Source organism: Clytia hemisphaerica, unplaced genomic scaffold (genome assembly GCF_902728285.1).
Source record: "Clytia hemisphaerica strain Z4C2 unplaced genomic scaffold, Clytia hemisphaerica genome assembly, whole genome shotgun sequence".
In the NCBI taxonomy this organism is placed as follows: Eukaryota; Metazoa; Cnidaria; class Hydrozoa; order Leptothecata; family Clytiidae; genus Clytia; species Clytia hemisphaerica.
The window spans coordinates 383,489-405,363 of NW_027103879.1; the positions used below are offsets into that span (position 1 = coordinate 383,489).

The window sequence follows — 21,875 nt, forward strand, 5'->3', positions numbered from 1 at the left end:
CATTGATTGATTGAACAAGAAATATTGTAGTCGTGTCTAGCAGAGGTTATATGAAAGATTAATTTTTATATCTTTTTGGTTGAGTAGTGCTGTAGTGAGAGAGGAGGAAAATTTCAGTTGTGGTTTTTTGATGATGACGAACTCTATTTGTTTTTTGTATGTTTTCTCTTTTGATGAGACCCTCCAAATGTTTGAAAGAGATCAGAAGAGATAAGCGATATTGGAAAAGTTATGAGGAGACGAGATTCAAAAGTTGTGTCGTTCATTTGAACATTGTTGTATAGTCACTGTGTGTCGATTAAATTTCATATTTTTATTTGATTTCCATTTTCGATTTTCTCAGAGTTGTATCAAGTTTTTATTGAACAGTATTTTTGCATTCTGTTTTCTCAGCATCAAAATTTCGCATTTGTCAAAATTGCGTATTCAATATTTTCGTGGTTTAATCAAATTCTAGAAAAGAAACATGTAAACTAATGAACAAACAAAACGAAACTTTTTTGGTTGAACAAGACACACAGATTTTTGAATAAGCGAGACAAATGGGTTACATGATCAAAGACAGTAATATGAATGTTTGCTCTTCATCCATGAACGGCACAAATGTTCATATCAAGCAAGGTTACCTGCATATCAAGCGTGAACGCTCATCTTCGCCCGTCACGACGCGCGTTCTTTTCAAGGTGAGATTTTCTATTCTTTCTTTGCTAGAACGTTGAAGTTGTTGTTTGTTTTGGTAATTTTTCACCAGCGTTACAACTAAGACCGCATAATTAGGGCAATGTTTTTAACAGGACTTCCTTGTCGAAGCTTTTAAACCTCTAAATGTAGATTCTTAAATCTTGTTAAAATATTTAGACCCGATCTCTTAAATAACCTGGGCTTATCTCCTTCTTTTCTGATAGGCATGGCAGCAAGCATATTTTATCTTACGCCGTGATCCTTACGTCATCGAAGAATACAAGGACGCCACGTTAAAGGCTCTACGTCAACGTCACTTCTTACCGTCAATCAAACACGCCGGTATCATACGGACTTCGAAATCGCAACAATATGCTTTCGAAGTGGTCGTCAAAGATGATATCGTTTTGTTGTTTGGATGTGAGAATCAAATCTTGAGAGAAGAATGGATTCAATCCTTCATCGATGTCAAGAGAGTTATCGATGAGAAAGAAAAGAAGGAATCACCCGCCCTTCAACGCCCTAAACAACAAACACAACACCCTATGCTTGAACGCAAAGGTAGTTTAAATGGTAAGTTCACAGTAGATTTAACGCTATTTTGACCCCATTTTCTAGTTCATTCCTTTGAACTGAATCTATTTTGTCCTCAAAACTTCCTATCGATAAGATTTTTGACTTCACCGAAAGGCTTGGGAAGAGCAATATTGGGTAGGGCCAATTGTACTAAATTTGGCCTTTATCAGACTTAATCCATCTTACCTTCAAATCAGATGGTAAAATCAGATTTCTTAGCGTAGGATGAGAGACAGACTTTGTTGATAAGTTGCACGATCACACTTTAAGTTGTGCAATCTGTTTACAGTATTATCTCGAGTTGTTTTCAATCTCCAGATAAAAATAATCTTTTTTATCGCCACACGTAAGATGGGAAATCACAAATATAATGCGGTCAACTCACAACTTACGTCATTGTCTCATAAGTTTTTGAAATGATGTGGCCGCAGAATATTCTTATGTCCCTATAAGTTGGAAATTTAGGAAATGTAAGTTTTTAAATGCGTGACAAACATTTTAGAAATTTCATCTTGATAACATCAGTTTCTATCATACGCCTCGTTGGAATCTTGCAAGTTCATCACTTATCTTGAAAATAGACCTGAACTTACATGATTATTTGTTATTAATGAGACTTCAAGACCTAATCATATTTCTCGATCATCAAACTAATAAGTTTCAACTTTCCCCGCCTTTTTCGATGTTTACTAGACGATATTATCGTCTACACAAGATCACTAAAAAAAGGAATAGTTTAGGAGGCAGGATAAATTTGGAAATGGTGGTTAGCCCGGGGCGGAGTAAGCAGTGGCGGAGGTACTTACAGTGTTTTGTTCCAAAACTTTACCGCCACTATTTTCCCGTAAACTGTCCTCGTGCCCTGACTCTGCGCATATATACTTTCCCGCATTTACTGACCTTTAAACGGACGATAGCATCGTCTAGATATCGAATCACACTTTTCTCTTACAGACACATACCGCGTACGAATTATGGAGAGCTCTCTTTCCATCGCCAACGAATTGGCGGGCGATTATTTTATCACGCTGACGTCATCGAGAATGTCGCTACTTTCAATCTGTGATTTGAACGAATTGTTGAGTTGGCCAATTAACCACGTGACTTATTACACGCACGCCAAGAATCAAGTCATCCTGATCATGAGCAGGTCTGTTTGGTTTCGGAGTTTTCTTCATTTTCTGTTTTGTCTAAAATTCCTTTGTCTAAGGCTTCGAAAAGTCTAAATAAGTTTGAGTTTATCGACCCAGTGATATTCATATTTGAAGTTTCTCGAAAGCCAAACGTAAATTTCGTGATCCAAGCCACGATAAACTTCCAATATGCTTCGAAAAGTATTGTAAGACTCGTGGCAGTAGTTTCGAGACACATCAATACTTTCGAAAACTTATTTTCCATGTAAGCCTGGTGTCACAAGTAATATTTGATCAGGTTTAAACCATTTCGAAAGAATAATGCAATAATCCTTTCCTCGAGCCAAGACTCTACTTACTGATCCCTGGGTGACGTCACTGGTGGCTCATTTTGTTGATGGAAGTCTTGTTTACTTTAGAGATTAAGCTTCCTGTAACCTTTCAATGTTGACATTGTGTTGTTTTTGGCAAGCCAGAGAACTCATTTCCCCTAGGTTACAATGTCAGTACATAACTTCTCTTTTGAAGTAAACTGACACAAAGTATCAGTGTTTCGAAATGATCTTCCAACTATGATTCTTTGAAAAAATGAAAGACTCTCCAATAACGATCACGAGCTAATATTTTATCTTCTATTATCTTCAGATTGTGTCATTTTGGAAGTGGCAAGTTGATTTTCGAAAGCAAACAATGCGAATCGTTGATGCGATCTATCGAACTTTTTCACAGCAAGAATCGGGCGGATAGTCCGAAGTTACGAGCAGGTTCATCTTTTGGAGGATGTTCAGCAAGTTTTTCGTCAGGATCCGGGTCGCTATCTGATCGTTCACCCTTGCGATTGTCTTGCGATGACGATACTGTTTTCGATTCACCCTCCAATCCTATAAATTTCAACTGTGATAAAATCCAAGAGGAAGCTAGCCGCCCCGAACCAACACCCTACCGCCAAAATACACACCCTAAACTAAAACGCAGTGAAAGAAGTGAAGACTCCTTGCTGTGTTTCAAAATCGATCAAAATACACCCCAACAACAATCACCGCCCCAACAGCAATCACCGCCCTCCATCGATAAACATTTTGCAGAAATAACTTCTGAAGATGGCTATGTTCTTCCGAACGAACCTGACTGTGATTTCACCGACATCAAACCGACAATACCTTCTCGACCCGCTTCTCGGTCACCGAATTCCTCCGACAACGAGAACGAAGCTTCGTCTTCGTATCTACAGATCGTCGATAACGAAGATTCATCCGAAGACACAGACGCCAAACGAATGCTTGAGGAAATCAATTCCCAGTTAACTGATCCACAAAATAAACCAGATGTTTTCATTTTAAACGATTTAAGAATCTCCTCACCGCTTCAATCACCGAAAATTAAACGAGAAACCAATCGTCGATCAAGCGAACCGCCTAAACCTTTCACTTCGACAAAAGAACACATGAAATTATCGAAGAACGGGAAGAAAGTTAGCAGTTATAGTGTGGATTCCGGCTCTATGATTAACTTCAACTCTCCACAAACCACTCACTTTAACAAGAAAAGCGCTTTCCCTAAACAACACAGCATCTCACGTGGCAACCATGATTCGGTTTCCGGCAAAGCAGCCACTGTCAATCCTTTTGATTCCGGCTCATTTTTCATGAACCCTACAACACATTCACAGCAAATGCATGCTTCCCAATCATTCAGCAAATTCAAACACAACATGAACTTAAGAAGGAACCAAACTGAATCCGTCCTCTCTAAACCTATCATGAGTCCGGAACTAGACCGTAACACAAAACCTAAAAAGCTATCGGACACACCCAAAGCACAACCGGAACTCACCATTCAAACAACGGACGTGGAGGCGCAAGATGGTCCTCCTCCCATCCCTGAACGCATATCACCTACACCTTTAAAAGACGTTTCAAAACGCAAATTATGTCGTTCGCAAAATCTGGATGAGATCGATACAGATTCAGCCAATGAGGAACCAGAAATGAAAAACACGCTGGCACCTCCATTACCTCCGAAATCAAAAATTTTATCGTCCACGCGCTCAGCCCCAATTCCCGCACGTCTAGATGAAAGTGAAATGGAAGGAGGATGTTTACTCAGATGTTCGAGTGTAGGAACAACGCAACGATGTCAACAAAACGGAGAAATGACGAGTGAAGAGAACTCTCAAAACTGTTCTTTAGAGGAATCAGCAGAAACGCCGCCAGAAGTTCCACGCCGCTTGCCAACTCTGGTAAGACTTTATTTGATAAGTGTTTGGAACTTTCAAATTTCAGTCTTAGAACTTTATATCGTAAATTCTTTGGAAGTTTGATATAACATTTTTTATTCAGGACCTCCTCTAGGAATGCATAATTTCACTGGCTGATGAAATAATGAATTTGTTTTTGTTTTTGCGACTTTTTCGCTCACAGGATGTTATTGGTTAACCACTGATTCGGAAAATAACAATTACAATTGTTAAATTAAGAATTTTTGTGTTTTTCATGATGTTACTTGAAGACTTAAGGCTATTTTAGATATGATCTGATATCCATTGTATTCGAAATTTCTAGTTAAAATTCTCAGTTTGACAAACAATTTATGATTCTTTCTTTCTTATAGGCCAAACGTCAGCATTTATCGACTTCAGAAGGCAACCTTCTCAAGAACGGCTTCAACTTCAAACTGTTCCGCAAAGTATCCAACGAAGGCGAAAAAGCGAGGCGTCATCGTTCCTTTCATTCTGTAGAAGAAGATCCAAATGAGAACAACCTTCCAGCTTCACCGCGTCGCATTACCGTTCATGAGTTCGACCTCCAAGCGCCGATCTGTGATGAAGGACTTTTAACAGAATGCCCTGTTAAACCAAAAGGCTTTAAGAGTATTTCTACTGCTTTTCCGAAACCTAAAAAGATTTGAAGACTTATGGTGGAACCTGAAGCAAACGAGATTGATCCGGATTTTAACCGGTGTTGCAAATTTGTTTCCTTGCAAGCAACGTCTGGTGATATCCTCACCTGGCACGGTAGTTTTCTTATAGAAAAGGAATTTTCAAAGTCTTTTAATGACCTATCAACTATCAAAAATTTTGCCAACTTTCTTAATTCTCTTTTTTTTTTTGCTTTCCTTGGATTAGAGTTTAACTTTTAAATGAGTTCATCAACTCGTTTAATTTGATCAGACAAAGCCGTCATCGAAAACTCCAATATTTACGTGTTGATTGCCTGAGAAAGTTTCTGACAAATTGAAACTTATAAGGAAACTTGCCTCAACAGAAAGTGAAAAAGCTAATGCTCGATTCTCTACTAATGAGCCAAGCAATTAAAATTAAACGTTAATACAATTTTGAGATAATAGCTCCATAAAGTTGCAGTCATTAACCTTTTTGATGTTATTTCATATTTTTTCTTCTTTTTTCGGTCAATGCACAAACTTTCATTTTTCGACTTCCTGCATGTATTTTTAAAGTAAAAGCCCGGGGGGGGGCACTCGATATGAAAACGACTATACGTTCTGCCCAAAATTTGGCTTCAAAAATCGGACCCTTACAGTGCAGTGAATTTCCATGAAAAATCATACCCTTACAGTGCACTTTTTCAAAATTTCTCGCCCGTAAGGGCGAAAATTTTTTCAATTTTCCAAGAAAATGTGGAATTTTTCCTCCAAAATTGACCAATTTTGTGCCAACTTTACCAAAAAATTGGCCTTTTATCACAATTTCCTACCCTTACAGTGCAGTTCAGTGCAGTTTTGTAATTTCCTACCCTTACAGTGCACTAGCTGAACTATGAAAAACCTACCCTTAAGGGCCGAACGTCTGGTAGGTCATTTACCTTGAGTGCCCCCCCCCCCCCCGGGAGTAAAAGTCGTTAAGGACTTTTTTGTTTTCAAAGGAAAGAGGAAGTTGAAAAAGCATGAATAAATTCTCATAGCTCTTTCTACACACGGAACTCAGGAAATCTTGGCGGAAGTTGTTCTTTTTAATCTTTCACATATAGTCTGCAATGTCAGGTTTTTTGGTCAAAAACTTTTTTAAACTATTGAACCTATCAACCCTTATAACCCTTAATGAGACTGGGTTTGGGTTTACCAGGTAAGATTGAAATCAAATGTCAGATTCTCTCATAGACAAAAAGAGTGTTAACGTCATTACTTCTTGCTAAACTCGACCCAACCCCTTCATGGTGTTTAGGTTTGATAGTTATATCGAAATAACTCTCCAAGAAGTTTTATTCGAGATTGATAATTCTATTCGGTCTATCGAATGCTTTGATGCTATAAATATATTTTTTGTCATTTCCCGAAACAATTTATCCAAATTATGCAAAAGTTTAGTTTTCTAAAATTTTCAACTACCTTTTTTTAGTTTTTTACTAATTTCTAAAAAAACGCTTTTTTATATTTTTGTAAATTTCCCTGTATATAAAATAGCTGTAAATTTGTTATTTGAAAAGCATATTTGATAATAATGTATAAAGAAAGAGCTTTCTAAGAAAAAAATGAGCTTGATTCAGTTGATATTTACATGTTTGAAGAATTTCGAAATTCCAGATATCTGGTTTGAGGATTTTTCTGCTTTACACATTCCTGACATACCAGACAAATTTCATGATTTTTTCCCTTCTTGACCTCATGAATATAAAAGTAAAATGTTCAGCTTTTTTTTCTACGCGTAAATGACGTCAATGAATTGCCAAGTGGTCTCTTAAATCCTAATCTCATAACAGATCATCCATTCAGCACATACAACGCTGTACAACGCTCTGCTCTAAAGAGATATAACGAATGTGATGATCTGGTCTGGTTGTTCAGCCAAAACAATCAAAACCGCGTTACTTTTTGCACGAAAACGAAAGCGAAAGGGACTTGGTTCTTATGTTTATGATTATGATTGACGTGTGATTGGTGTGATTGTTTTGCTTTATCCAATCAGACCTTGCTCAAATTGTCATTTAATATTTATCCCAAATCTGGATGAAGAAGATCCAACCTGTTCAGATTTTCTTACGGAGCGTGAATGCGTGCCATGTGTGGAAATCTTCTCGGAGATTACTTAAAACCTAGTTGGAATATCTAATAATAAATCGGAGCTGACGCATTATTTGTAGTCTCGAATTCAACGCATGTTGAGAATGATGTGAAGTTTCATTGCTCACATCCCGTGAAAGTTCGAATTGGTGACGTGAGAGTCACCGATCAACATAGAGTGTCTGATGAGATAATTCACTTAAACAGTATATTACAATCAAAAACAAAATTAATTTCTATAAATTATGATGAGGGGCAATTTGAAGTGGTTAACAAGTTCCATGGTGATTAATGACCTTTTTTAATTGTTTGGGCTGGGTTTGTGTATGCGCCTTCAAATGAAGCAATTTATTACCTTTTTCCTGCTTCAATCTAGATGTAGCTCTAAGGCCCAATTCTTTGATTTTCCAAACTAGCAGGTACTCTTGCACTTTTTGCAAAGGCCTTTTCTCGGCACCAGGTGCTCGAAACTTAACAAATAACCCCATTTTCTTTATCTACTTTTCACGAATAATCCGCTGGTGTCTTCAGATATTTGTTTCCCAGATCTCGAAAAAATCGTTAATAAAGGGACCCTTGATAAACTCTATTAATTAACTAAAAATCGAAACTCGAAAACTGTAGGAGATTCAAAAGGCAAATATTACACGCTATTAGGAGCAAAATATCAAAAATTCTCCCTACGAAGCGACACCATTCATTATCTCGGCCGTTGGTCTAAATGTACATTCATGGTTGAAATATAATGAGAATTCCGGTTATTTTAACGTTTTTCAAGATTTAAAGTTCCAGCGAGAAATTTGATTTTGGGCTATCTCTTTAATTTAATCGAATATTTCAATTTGGGAGAGGTTGGCAGACTTCCAGGCTATATTCTGAGCCTTATTGGACTATTTTTGAACTTTTGAACTCAGAGTTAAAACTCTACCTTTCGAACGTACTTTAGAGCACTTACAAATCGATTGTGGTTTCAAAACTTCCCGGTGGATTTCCCTTTTTTCTCAAATATTACGACCTTGATTGTATGTTCTTCGAGTTTGTGTTTAGGACAAGGCTGCGAAAGGTTTTTTATTCTTGTTTTAATATTCGAATACTTTTTGGTATCGAGAATGAAGATTCCTCTTAAGGTCAAAAAAAGTCGAAAATATGTTACCTTTCTCGGTTTCAATTTTCAATGTTTTGTTTTTCAGGTCTAGTATCAGAGGCTGGTCTTTCAGAGTCTTTCATAATTCACACGACCAATATTCCCCTTAGCAAATAAGTATATTCATATCATACCATACATTTGTGTCATAAGATAATAGTTTAACGGTCTAGCCTTTAACCGGTAATTATAGGGTCGCTGTATCAATATTATTCAGGCTAATCAATCACTATGATTGTTCCATACACTGATCTATAATTATACTTGATTGGATTAAGCTTCTCGTATAAAATAAAGTGTGTCTAGTCATAGTCCTAAGAGAGCTGACTGACCTGCCATTTTGAATTCTGCTTGTGAACAGCGTGATTCGAATGTTTTGAAATCGAAACGTTCGAAAACCTAACATAAAACAAAAAACAACATGGCGGATTAGTCGACTTTAAAACTGGACACAGGCAATCTCTACGCTAGAATATGATATCTGTGGCTCCATAACGTGTTGTAAACGTGTTTTAAATGTTCTTTTTCTGAAAATTTGAATTTTTCAGTTTTCCCTATGATGCTGAGTTTGATTGTGGATCCTCCTTTATTTTTCTGAGATGAACAATGAATTTTTCGTTCTAGTTTTTTTATACTCTACTAGTACAATATTTCATATGAAATATGCAATAAATAGATAAATCAAAATTGTTGTCCTTTTCCAGAAAAACGTTAAGATAAACAATAAAAATGGAGTCAAATCAACTTCAAGAAATGCTATCGATGGAAAAAGTTGATTATTCCCAATGGGAGCGAAAGAAAGTTCAAGAGAAGAAAGTTAACTTGAAGAAAAGGTACTATAGTTGTTCTCTCATATATTTTTTTGGCTGACTCTTTACTGAATCGACCTCGCGAGCCATTTGGGCGTACTGTACAACCAGGACCTGGACCGGACCCTGGACCCTAAGAAAACCCCCTCAAATTTTGGGAAAAACACAGACCCCCTCACCCCCTCAAATTTTGACGAAAACCTAGACCCCTCCGTAAATTTTTGAGAAAACACGAATCCATTTATTTTCCAGTTTATTTTCATAAACATTTACTATATAAACAGCTCATAATTTAAACCTCAAATTCCCTAATATCAAATGGCCGTGTTTGAATAGAATGAATCAAATTTCCAACGAACCGTCAAATTATCTGATCATCTACACTCTTTTTTATAATCAAATGGGAAAATCAAGTCGAGGCTCTAGCAAAATCTAATTTTCAGCCTCAATTTATGCTTACAGTGGCTTCAACTTGTTGTTTTTCTTTGACTTCGAATTTTTAAGTCCATTGATTCGGCTCAAAGTATGAAAGTTTTCTTTGTAATCTTTTGTCTAAGAAAGCTCAAACAGCGTAAAAAATCCTTTAGAAACCCTAACAAGTTCTATTTCTATACTATCCTATAATCTAGCGAGAACAAATTTCCTTGGGATTCATGCTAGAGGGGAGAAACTGAGTTTTCTTGAAAATTTGATAATTGAGGAGAAAGGATCCGCAAAAATTTTTGAGTGGAAACCGTGTTTTCTCGAAAATTTGAGGGGGCTCCGTGTTTTCTCGAAAATTTACGAGGGGTCCGGGTTTTCGTAAAGGTCCGGGGTCCGGGTTTTCTTAGGGTCCAGGGTCCAGTCCGGGTCCTGGTTATACAGTACGCCAGCCATTTGCGAAATTCCACGTCTACCGGGGTGGCCCAAGGAAATCTTCGGACAGTACTTGACGTCTTGAGACCAAGCTAACATACTAATGTTCTAAAGCTGATTGAGTAATCAACTTTAGAAAATATCCTGTCTTATTAAAATTTATCATAATTTTTAGTAAAATATCTCGGTAGTTTTAGTTTCTCAAAAGTTTCATATTGAAAATGTCTAAAGAATTTTTGCATATTTTTTTACCCGTTTTGAAAAGCGCATTTTTGGCTTTGAAAATTCATAACTAAGGAACTAGATGGTCGAATTAGAAAATTTATACACCAAATTTTGAGTTAGAGTGTCTGCTTTAAAAATTTCATTACCCCAACGAACTGCAGAGTATTATTTTGGCTTCGGGATGTCAAAAACTGTCCGATGCCTTCAATTTATTTTGCGCAAAATATTGACCAGAAATGGGATAAAACGAATTTCTTTATAACTTACTTCTCAGCATTTGCAAAGGGAACTGACATGTTAGAACTGGACCCTTTTGGTTAACCTTTCAAGCAGTTTCGTTGAATAAAAAAAAAAATTTATATCGATAATTTTTCTACTTAAATCTTAGTAATTCATCTTTGGCATCCCCACCGCGCCCAAAAACTATATCGAGAGCCGGAAGTTCACGGTTACCCACAGCAACTCCCACAAACAATGAATTTCAAAATGGTGGAGAAGTAACAACGGACCCATTTCGTGACTTGCGAAAAGAATGTTCAACTCTTTGTCGCCACGGACCTCGGAAAGTGAAATCACCGGAGTTTATTCGAAAAGAAAACAAGACAGTCAAAGAAGGAGTTATCTCCTTACTGAAGGTCAGTGTTTAATTATCCGGAAAAATGATTCGACTTTTCGCTCATTCTTGGGCCTTTCAAAGAGATAGAGATAGAGGCTTCATTTAACATGAGAACTCGAATCAACCGAAATTCTTTACAAAGCATGACGGCCTTGAGAGGTTCTTCGAAAGCTAATGACGATGTCTATAAAAAGAACATTGGACTACTTTTACAGAATTGTTTTGAACCCTTTAATTATAAGAACGAAACGCATCATGGATGGTCTTAACATTCTGGGGAAAATTATCTTGAAATATTCTAAGTTTAGAGATCCAAATTTAACCAAAATTTAACGTGGAATATATACCTGGAGCAAGAAAGTTTTGAGCCTGGGCGGTATAATTGACAGTTTTAAGTAAAAAAGGATCTAATGACATTCTTAGGCTCAGTTAGCAAATATTCCATGATGGTGATATTCTTAGCATATTTTTAATTCTTGACCAATTTCATCATGAATATTCTTATAGAGTACATTCCTATAAAAAGCATGTATTCTTCAAGCAATATTCATACGAACATAATATTCCACCTAGTTAAAGGAGAACTTTAATAAGCTCTTTTTTTCAAAATTATATTCAGGTTCAAATCAAAGACAATCGAAAGTCGCTTCATGAAAGTAAACAACGCTATCTTCAACTGTATCTTTTCTACTCTTTTGTTTACGTTTTACAAACGTGTTTATATTACTTCTATTTCAGGGGTTTTGCTTTGTTTTTGATAGGCTGACAAATGAAAAATTAAATCCGGTGAATCCCAGATTCTAGGCCGGAGAATACTTAGGAAGTGTGTATCGCTTAGCATTTCATATACACTTGAAACGTCGAACCGAATATTTAGACCGGTGAAATTGTAATGTATTTCGCCGTGCACCGCCGTTCAAATAAGATGTCTGTGATTGTCCCTCTTTGAAGATCATTGTTTTCTTTAATTCATCACGTTCTCATACAGAATGAAAGACAACTTTAGGTTGAAGGAAGAAATCACATCTTTCGAACGAGAAACGGTAATCATTTTCAGTATGGATAGATAAGAACACCCTTTTCTAAATGAACCTTATGAGAATTTTCTAAAAAAAATGGATGAGCTAAAATGCCAATCGGGAAGTTTCGGGAAGTTTCGACGAGAAGAGATTATTCAGGAAAGTTCCCTTCGGATGTTCGGCAACAATGATTGGACACTGAAAAGTTTATTTTATTTTTCTTGATTTCATTACTCAGTACTCTTTAAATCGGTCTGTTTTTTTTCTATAACTTTTAGCATCATGACGTCACAGACATGCTGGAATGCCATCGAAAATATCGAGTAGGAAACATTCTTCTCCCTTTTAACTAATAACTGCAGTTGTATTAAAAGGACGTACCACTCTTTGAAAACTTTTTGAGAACTTCATGTTTACAAAATCAAGAAGTTTGTTCAAATATGTAACGTAAAAAGAGAAGCTTTAGCGGAAGAAAATTTGTTTCACTTTATAGTGGAGTCGTTTAGCATAATTTACAGGAAAAAAATAATATATAGCTGAAACTTTCTCCAGACCTTCTCTATAGGATGCTTATGCCTCAGGAAAAAATCCCCTAAAATCCCACTGGTGGAACATCCCTTTTTTGGGCAATTTCTTTTTCCCCCAGGCAAAACCCTAAGGGCGAAATTTTTTGAAAAATTCAAACTCATTTTCAGACAATATCATGTATACCATTCGAAAGCTCTCAAAAAACTATATAGAAGACTTTTAAACGGGTATAGCCGATTTCATTACCTAACTCGAGATATTTCATGCGCAAGTTCCACTTTTCGCCACATTTTGGTCTAAAATTGACCATAAATTGCATCTTCTGCGTGAATTATTTCAAAAATTTTCGATCTTAGGGTTTTGCCTGGGGAAAAAAGAAATTGCCCAAAAAGGGGATGTTCCACCAGTGGGATTTGAGGGGATTTTTTCCTGAGGCATAAGCGTCCTATAGAGAAGGTCTGGAGAAAGTTTCAGCTAGATATTATTTTTTTCCTACAAACAGCCTGTACTTTTGTAACACGACCACACTATTAATTATTTCATAAGAACAACCAAAGTTTTTGAAGCTTTCGGATTTAAACATAAAAATGTTCTCAACATGTTCTTATTTTAACCACTTTTTGAGTATTGTTGTCTTGTTGTCCATTTTTCGAAGAAATCGGGGCAGTTTTAGAGTCCGCAAAGCCTTAAAATATTCTTAACTGGTCCTTTAAATAATTAAGCCATTGAAGCCTTGTGTTCTTATAAAGTTTGTTCTTGTTAAAAAAAGCGCGCATTTAAAAAGTTGAACTGATGTCCCATTTCTTTAGACAGGTATTTCGGTGTTGACGTCACAACATTCGAATACGATCATTGGTCATCAAGAAGAATTGGAATTGAAGGAACGAAGAGTCAAATTCGCATCTAACAGTAAGTACAACTTCTACGGAAAGGCCTACGTTTTTCCAAATGCTTTTAGTATGGAATCTGAAGTTTCGATAGTCAGCTGGCCTCAACTACCTGTGAATTTGCAGTGATTGCTGGTCTCTTTTATTTTTCGCCATCAAACTCACTTTTCTTTTGCCTCTTGTGCTTGTTCTGTCTCAAAAAGGGTTTGCTTTTGAAATTGGACATGCTAGAGAAGAAGGTCACCTGTGGTTAACAACTCGAGACGAAATCCTAGCTCCATTGTCTCTAGATAAATATTTAAATAGATGGGGTCAACGCCAGAAGTTTTAATAATAAAATGAAGATTGTTGTTGACACTTTTGAATAAAGTTGTTTTTATCAATCATAGTTGAAACACACTTCCACTCAATACAGGTAATATTCAAGGAAGTCCTTTGTGCGCTTTATACTCTATCTACACCAAGCAGATTTATTCTAACAATAATCTTTGTTTTTCTTCAGTTCTTCACAGTGATGTAGAAGATCTTGACCGTTCTATAGAAGAAGAAAAAACGTCCCTCAAAATTCTCCTCAATTATAAAGTATGTCAACAAAACTGGAAGTAAAATCCTGTATCCGTACACAAGCCATGGATACTTTTGTTCTTTCGATGAGATAAACCTCGATCTTTCCCTATTCTATGAGTTTGATCGTTTCATGGGTTGATTACCTCAGAGGGGCGGTTCTCACTATGGAATTTAGGGTGCTCTATCGGGGGTTAGTAATGTATATAAGCGCCACATTCGAATATTCGGTACTTTTCAAAGGGTGGTGCTTAATTGAAGATGGCACTTAATGGAGGGTGGCGCTTAATAGAGGGCGGCACTTAATGGCGGAAATACAGTATTTATACACTGTGATACTCACGGTACTAAAAAGCTGTTTTACCAAAGACCTACATTCTGAGGGGCGTTCCACACCCTTCAACTACCAATTTGTTTTCACTCAGGAGAAAGAATATCCAGAGCAATTGGAACAGATCAAATATTTGAAGGAAGAAATTGAAATCTTGGCAAAACAACACGAGAAGGTTATAGAGGAGCTCTCAGACGTTGCCAATCGTGAACAAATCATTTACCACTCCAAAGCATACAATATTTTAGACAATGTTAAATCCAAATTTGCCGATGTAAGAACTATTTATCGCGATAAACGTTATAGTGTTTTAGCATCAACATTTAAAAACCTTCCGAACATAGTGCACTAGAACAGCTTCAATGTTTTTATTTTTTATGCAATTTGCATTTCTTTCCTCTTTGACAAGTAAAGCAACTAAGTCATTGTACCTTTCTTTACACTCCTTTACTGTTTATTTTCTTTTGGAAAGACACGGCCTCGTTGTTTTGGAAAAATCGACATTCTCGTCTATTTGACAAGTTTGAGCTCACGTTTGTTTTCTTTCACCCGATGAAGGATAAATCGGTCATGGAGTGATTACCGAGGATTTTTCCTTTTTTACATGTTTTCCGCTTTTCTGTAACGCAACATGAAGCTTAATATCAAACTTTATGTATCCTCTTTTTACAGGAAGCGTTGGACCAATTGGACCCTTCAATGAAAAACCTGGCCTTGCAGAACCGAACAATGAGACAAGTAAGTGAGAAATATTATTAATGCGGCGTTGGCTACGGTAAGATACAGTTAAACCAATCAATCTCAAATGAATAAGTAAGGAGTTTATGTTTCATCCTTTTTGAAGACTATCAAAATTGAAGTTTTCCTGGAATTTTGATGCTCACTTAAAAATTAGGGTTTTTTTTTCACGTGCAATCTTTTAAGAATTTGGGTTCAGTTTTTGATGAAATTCTTCGCGAATCCCACACATGGTATGTATACATTCTAAAGGTCGTAGCTCTGTACCGAAAAAGGTTTGCAGATTGCGTTGATGATTTCCATCCTGATTTGGGATGAAGATAAAATGAACTTTTGAGCGCGGTAATTGGCTGGAAACATTACGTCAATCGTAAACATCAACATCTAAATAAACGTCTCTACATTTTCCAACATGAAAAATAGCGCAACTATCGAGGGAATTTATTATTTTACCACAGGAAATCGAGCAACACCAGGAACAAGAGAGACTCGAAAAAAAAGAAATTACAGAACTGAAAAAACACATAGCGTGAGTTTTTTTTAATTTGACTTAATTTTATCCAGGTCAGGTTGCAGCTTGCGCTAAGTATGCAGTTGAGCTATCACTGGTCAGCTCAGTTGGTTAGAAGTGCGCGTTACAATACAATGTTGAATCACGATGCAGGTTCGAGCCCTGGTGACTGCTACTGAAACCTCATCAATGTTCTTCTGGGAAATTGAGGAATCAGAAAGTAGCACATCTCGACTTTAACTCAAGGAGCATCTAAAACAAACAGAGGTAGTCTTTGCTGGATGCAGGCCCAGACCAAAATTATTATCGATGACATCTTGTCTTGATGTCATTCTTATCTAAGGGTTCCCTATTGCCACGACAGGTAAAATGGAAATACTTTGACACCATCATAAGATTCAAGCGATCTAGACTACACAATCGATTTTTACCTGCACAGTACATGCCGAACAATGACTCGACTTGACTTAGTAGCATAGGTCTTCTGACGAACTCTGCCCATTTCAGAAGGTCTTTGGTGTTGCGTTCTACAGTGAGGACAGACAATCTTGTGTGGGCCCTGATTTGATCGGACCATCTCTTTTGTGGTCTTCTCTTGGTGTTGTTTTTGCAAAATCTTGCTTAAAGCATTGGTACACGAGTGATGTGTTGGGCTTTCTACATACATGTCCGAACTATTTGATTCGTTTGGATTGATCAATTCAACAATCGTTTTTTCTGACTGGGTCGTTCTTCTTATGACGACTTTTCTGATTCTGTCACGCCTCGAAACTCCTATTATTGACCTTAAGGCATCTCATTGAGTTATTTTTCTTCCCATATTTCTGATGCATATTATGGTGATTGGGAGGATGAGTGCACGAAAAATTTTTAGTTTAAGGCTGATGTTTCGTTTACTTCATATATTGTTTCGCAGTCTTCCTAAAGCTCCGGATGTGAGGGCGATTCTTCGGTCAATGTCAGCTTTGATGTCTGGAACTGAACTCCCAAAGAAAACGAAGTTACTAATGTTATCGATATTATTTCCTTGGATTGTGATGTGGTTTTGATAGGAGGTTAGAACCTTACATTTGTCAATGTTTATTTTTTCATTCCCCATTTAATGCAGGCATTTTGTAACTGTGATGTTAGTTCTTGTAATTTCTGGAAACCAAGGGCGAGGAATTTTGTGTCATCTGCATATTTGATGATGAGAGCAAGATGATCATTGTCGTCTGTACACAGACCCAGTATCTACGGCTAATTTCAAAATTCATTGCTGTAGAAGGTATGTTGTCATTGTCTTTTCTCATTGGAGATGGAGTGTTGGTGAGAGAGAGGAGACGGTGAAAGAAGTCCTGCTATTTTTAAATCATACTTCCTCGCAGAGGTTGTCAAACAGACGATGTGCACAGAGTGTACTACGAAACGATAAACGTGAGATACACTCTGGTACAGAGTAGGTAGTTCGACGAGCTTGTTTCTTTTTTGATGGATGGTAACGATTATCTTGGACCAGTCTAAGGGTGGTTTCTCTTCATTCCACACTTTGTTAAACAACTGTAATAACTGCCAATCGCCACATATGCTGCTGAAACTTGAACGCTTCGTGAATCCGAAAAAAGAGCACACCTTGTTTTTGAAATGAGATGTCTTAGATCCATCTTAGATCCATCATTGGAGTAAGTCGTATTCAACGAATACGAAATGGAACAATCCTCGCTACTCTTGGCTTAAATTCGAGCATTGTGGAAATGATCCAAACACGACGGCTAAAATACTTTGAACATATCATTAGGCGCCCTGTGGATAGTGCGTCTTTCAAAGCTTATAAAGTGAACTTCATGGGGAAAAAACCGCCAGGAAGACCACCTCTGAGAAGGGTGAAGGACACTGGGTTGCCAATCGCAACAGCAGAGAGAAGAAGGATAAACATGGACGAATGTGAGAGCAAGGGGCATCGATGCCTGAGCTGATAAGTCAAGTAGTAAACAACATCTGCAGAAACTTTTAGGACTTCTGCAGTGATCGAATCAACTCCAGAGGCCTTTCTATTTTTCATACTGTTAATGTTTTTTTCTCATTTCCTCAAGAGTGATTGGTTCAGGATTAATTTCGTTTTCGTCTTTTGGATGAAGTTCATTTTTTTGCATCATTGTCAAAAGGGATTTTTTTGCCGAAAAATCGTATGAAGAAAAATCCTCATGATCGTCCCAATTGTTATGATCCAATTTAAATCTTCAAAAACCTATTTAATTGCCTTGGGAATTGATTATACAGTTATATGAATTACCGTTGCATTGTTGAAATCCCAAGTCCACACTTCCGTATACACTGTTGATACCCCATTGAGTTTCAAAGCGAAGTCTAGAGAGGAATCTTAAACCTTTCCCATACCAGCAAAAGTGATGCCTTCAAGGTTAGCGCTGGTACCATAAAGTTTAGACTAAATCGCAAATTTTTCTCTCTTTACAGACAACTAAAGACAAGGGAAGCACGAAGATTAAAATTGTTGAGTCATCCTTCTGAATGCTTTGAAAAGTAAGTGTTTTTTCTCTGAAAAATTGCATGCACTGAGACAGGAGGTACAAAGTTGGGACCAGAGCTGAAAGTGTTTGCTAACTAATTCTTTGATTTGTCAAAGTACTTACCGCCTCAAAAAACACTTACTTTGTATAAAAGTATTGTGAAAAGGGTAAAATTAGAAAGCTCCGTGCCAAAAAAAGTCCTGAATTTTTGTGAGACATTCTACTTACTTATTTTTATCGACCTTTCTCATCAAACAAAAATGTGTTGATCATGGCTACCTGTTTTGTAAAAACTTTCACAGGGTACTAATTTAAAAACCAGTTTTAAAGCGAATTTAAGATCTCCTATCACCATATTTATCACTATATTTTATTTTTCACTTAAGATTTTTGAACACATACTTTAGACGTACAAACTTTTGCGAGCAGAAACTTTCGCGATTTTCGCGAATTTTGGCCTTTTTCGCGAAAGTAAATGTCTTTGAAAATTCTTAACAGGACAATTCGCGAAATTTTATGCTCGCGAAAAACTATAAAACCTCGAAATCGTAATAAATATCAAATTTTCATTATTATCCTTTAATGCCTTTTTAAAGTCGAAGAAGAGCAACCGTTTCTAGCGGATTTAAGGAATATTTTTCACTTTTAGGCAATTCTTGTTCGAAAATTCTCATTTTTATCCAACGATTTGCGAAAGTTTATGCATGTTTTTTTTTTCCAGATGTATACATTTTTTCCTGAAATTCGCGAAAGTAAATATCGCAAATTTACGATTTATCGACCTCGCGAAAGTTTCTGCTCGTGAAAGTTTGTACGCCTAAAGTATCCGCAGCAATAGTCGCTTCAACTTACCCTCTGAGAGTATTAAGTACGAGTTTTTTGTCACCAACAAAGCCATTCTTTGATTTTCTAGCAGGTATGCTTCAAAGCGTAGAATCCAGGTGATATCGGAAAAATTCCTCAAATAACGTTTTCAAATAGTAAAAATCAATAGACCTTCTCGGAGTTTTCGATTTTTCTAAAAAAAGCGATGTATTGTGGGATTGTTTCAAGTGTATTGCAATAGAATTCCCTCGAGGAATTCCTAAGAGATTTCTATTGTAATACACTCGAAACAATCCCACAATGTATCGCTTTTTTAAAGAAACCAAAAACTCCGATAAGGTCTATTGTAGGTGACACTTTTATTATTAGTATGGTTCTTGAGAAAGAAGAACACGAACTTAACATCCCCGATCGTCTTCTTTTTAGGTGTAACCCTGAAAGTGATATGGAACTTTCCATCCCTCTGCAAAAAGTATGATGTTGATTACTTGGGGTTCGATGGCCTTTTACAAGGCGAACAATATCATTCTTTACGTGTGGAACTATGGTTGCCGAGCTTCGAGGTGAATATGTGAACATCAACAAGACTTGAATCAAACAATGTGTGATTGAATGTCTTCCAACACTTTATACTATTTGATTATCTCAGTGGCAGAAGTCTTATTGATCAACTTTTTTAAGTTTTAGACTTCGATTTATTTATTTTTAGGAAGAATTTGTGAATATTTTTATGGGACATTTTATTTTCGAATCATTTTGTTTTCAATTCTATAGATTTGTATAGTATTTTTCGATTCCAAACTGAATTATTCTTACGAAATGTGTGTTGATATGTTTTTAGAAATGAGGAAATTAAACCGAAATCTCTTGTTTTGCCTCCTGTCACGGTCTCATTTTGAGAGGACTAGTCACGACGGCCCATCAAACTTCTGGTGAAAGATTCCTCTTTTCTTTCTCTCTTTGGCAAAAGCTGTTTTTGCTGTTGCCAGGCTTGTCAGTAGCGTGATGGGTTGACCAACATTGGAATATTTGCCTCTTTTTGATTAAAGATCCGATTACCTTTACCTGCGCTGGCAAGCTGTATGCACGGTGCTCCGTAAGAATTTGCAGATTGACAAAACCACTTTTATGTTTTTAGATTAGATTTGAGATGACTGTTTGAATGGGATTTTGAGACGGTGATTCCGGCCAAATAAATCATACTGAAATTAAACGTCAATCGTAAATTTAAAGTGCAGACTAAGGATTATAAGGGCCAGTAGTACATTTGATACCATTTCTGGTGTGAGGCAGAGTGACCCCGAAAGCCCCCTTCCCTTTAATCTATACATTGATTACAGATTTCGAATCTGTAGATAGATGCGAAGATGAAAATGTTAGATTCTATGAACATACATTGTATGGTAAAAAGACGACGCCATGGAATTAATACGCAGATGATCCAATCTTATTCGTCCTTACCAGTCCTGACCTTCAAAAAGCAACAAAAGTTTCAGACATCACTTTCACGAATTTCGGACTCAAAATCAATGTTCAAAAAACTGAACCCATTGGTCTCGACCACTCACAGAACCAATACCCACAGTCAATTCTCGGCTTTTGTTCGTAGTAGACTGATCTAAAAGCTTGCCAAAAAAACTGGAATGTCAACAAAGCTCAATTGGAACGCCTTGATGTAACCTACCGTGGTTTCCTCAGACGTATCGTTCGAGGAGGTTTTTCGTTTCGTCAATTTTTCGATAATTTATTTGACGTCAACTAGAACACACGCATTTTTAACAGCTCAACATTTTTTCAAGAAAATCTCAAAAATTCTCAAAAAACAACATTTTTGACTATTTTAAACGGAAATCTCATTCATATCCATCATAATGAAGAGAATTCTTCGGAGCAGTCGAGCAGTCACACCTTCACCATTGCAATCACCATCATCATTGGAAGAATTGAGTGCAAGCTCACAAGATCTGGAGACTTGTACACCATCACGATGTATCACTGATAAGAAAAAAGATCGACTCAAATGCACCGAGTGCGAGAGAAGTGTTCACTATTCGTGTTCTGAACTTCCTCCATACTACATCCAGCTGATTGTTGGAAAGACGAAAGGAATAAAGTTCATTTGCGTGAACTGCGTGACTATGACCAAGAATATTGGTGCATATGCTTCCCCAAATCAAAAGCTGAAATCTCTCCAGAGAGACGTGGCAAATTGTGAAAACATCATCAAAATCAAAGCCGAGAAAGAAGCAGAGCTGCTGAAGAAGTTCAAAGCAGACAAAATTGCGGCCGATGTCAGGGAACAAGAACTCGCTGACCTCAAAAAGAAACTGGACAACAATCCAGCACTCCACACTTTGGAATACGTTGAACAAAAGATTGAAACCAACATGGAGAAATTCAAGCACAGCATGCAAGAACTTATCAAAACAGAAATGAAGACATTGTCGGAAAAGTCTTACGCTGACGCTACAAAGACCTCTGAGGTATCTGCCAAGCAAACAACTATCAGAGAAGCTATTAGGATGCATGGCGTGAAGAAGAAGCAGAAGAAAATGACAAAATCAAAAGATCTCGCAACGTCGTCATCCATGGCTTAGCAGAACAAGAACAAGAAGATGACAATTCATGGGCCGAAGGTCTTGTTAAAGACACTCACACACGCGCTACTATCAAACGTGTCAGTCGCCTTGGAAAACCATCTCAGGAAAAGAAGCGCCCTTTATTAATCTGTCTATCTAGCGAAAAGGAAAAATTTTCACTTCTCGGAAACCTTCCTTCTCTCAAGGGCATCCAAAAATACAAGACAACGAGTGTAACTGAAGATCTAACACAAGATGAAAGAAAGAACGTAAGGGAACTATCGTTTAAAGCTAAAACTAGAAATGAGAATGATAACTCTGATATCTATAA

The 21,875-nt window shown here is 37.0% G+C and overlaps 2 protein-coding genes across 3 annotated transcripts; both read left to right on the forward strand.

The window, feature by feature from the left end:
• The first annotated feature begins 456 nt into the window (after nucleotides 1–456).
• Nucleotides 457–5,473, forward strand: LOC136808434 (uncharacterized). Its single transcript, XM_067064969.1, has 5 exons — nucleotides 457–683; nucleotides 906–1,254; nucleotides 2,212–2,407; nucleotides 3,036–4,629; nucleotides 5,001–5,473. The coding sequence occupies exons 1-5, from the start codon at nucleotides 543–545 to the stop codon at nucleotides 5,295–5,297; spliced, it is 2,577 nt and encodes an 858-aa protein (XP_066921070.1). The 5' UTR covers nucleotides 457–542; the 3' UTR covers nucleotides 5,298–5,473.
• A 3,779-nt stretch (nucleotides 5,474–9,252) lies between these two features.
• Nucleotides 9,253–19,775, forward strand: LOC136808436 (uncharacterized protein PF3D7_1120000-like). 2 transcript variants are annotated; one of them, XM_067064970.1, is made up of 12 exons: nucleotides 9,253–9,383; nucleotides 10,828–11,074; nucleotides 11,675–11,733; nucleotides 12,044–12,098; nucleotides 12,353–12,397; nucleotides 13,412–13,511; nucleotides 13,992–14,071; nucleotides 14,479–14,658; nucleotides 15,057–15,122; nucleotides 15,581–15,651; nucleotides 18,088–18,153; nucleotides 19,392–19,775. In XM_067064970.1, the coding sequence occupies exons 1-12, from the start codon at nucleotides 9,280–9,282 to the stop codon at nucleotides 19,441–19,443; spliced, it is 1,125 nt and encodes a 374-aa protein (XP_066921071.1). In that variant the 5' UTR covers nucleotides 9,253–9,279; the 3' UTR covers nucleotides 19,444–19,775. The 2 variants fall into 2 exon arrangements, with proteins under 2 accessions (XP_066921071.1, XP_066921072.1); XM_067064971.1 differs by lacking the exon at nucleotides 15,581–15,651.
• The last annotated feature ends 2,100 nt before the right edge of the window (nucleotides 19,776–21,875 follow it).

Excerpts from the sequence above, each read along its gene's own strand:
- LOC136808434 (XM_067064969.1), top strand. The coding sequence starts at position 543 with ATGGGTTACATGATCAAAGACAGTAATATGAATGTTTGCTCTTCATCC. Across the intron at positions 684-905 it reads CGACGCGCGTTCTTTTCAAG|GCATGGCAGCAAGCATATTT; the intron begins GTGAGATTTTCT and ends CTTTTCTGATAG. Across the intron at positions 2,408-3,035 it reads GTCATCCTGATCATGAGCAG|ATTGTGTCATTTTGGAAGTG; the intron begins GTCTGTTTGGTT and ends TATTATCTTCAG.
- LOC136808436 (XM_067064970.1), top strand. The coding sequence starts at position 9,280 with ATGGAGTCAAATCAACTTCAAGAAATGCTATCGATGGAAAAAGTTGAT. Across the intron at positions 9,384-10,827 it reads AAAGTTAACTTGAAGAAAAG|TAATTCATCTTTGGCATCCC; the intron begins GTACTATAGTTG and ends CTTAAATCTTAG. Across the intron at positions 15,123-15,580 it reads AGAACCGAACAATGAGACAA|GAAATCGAGCAACACCAGGA; the intron begins GTAAGTGAGAAA and ends ATTTTACCACAG.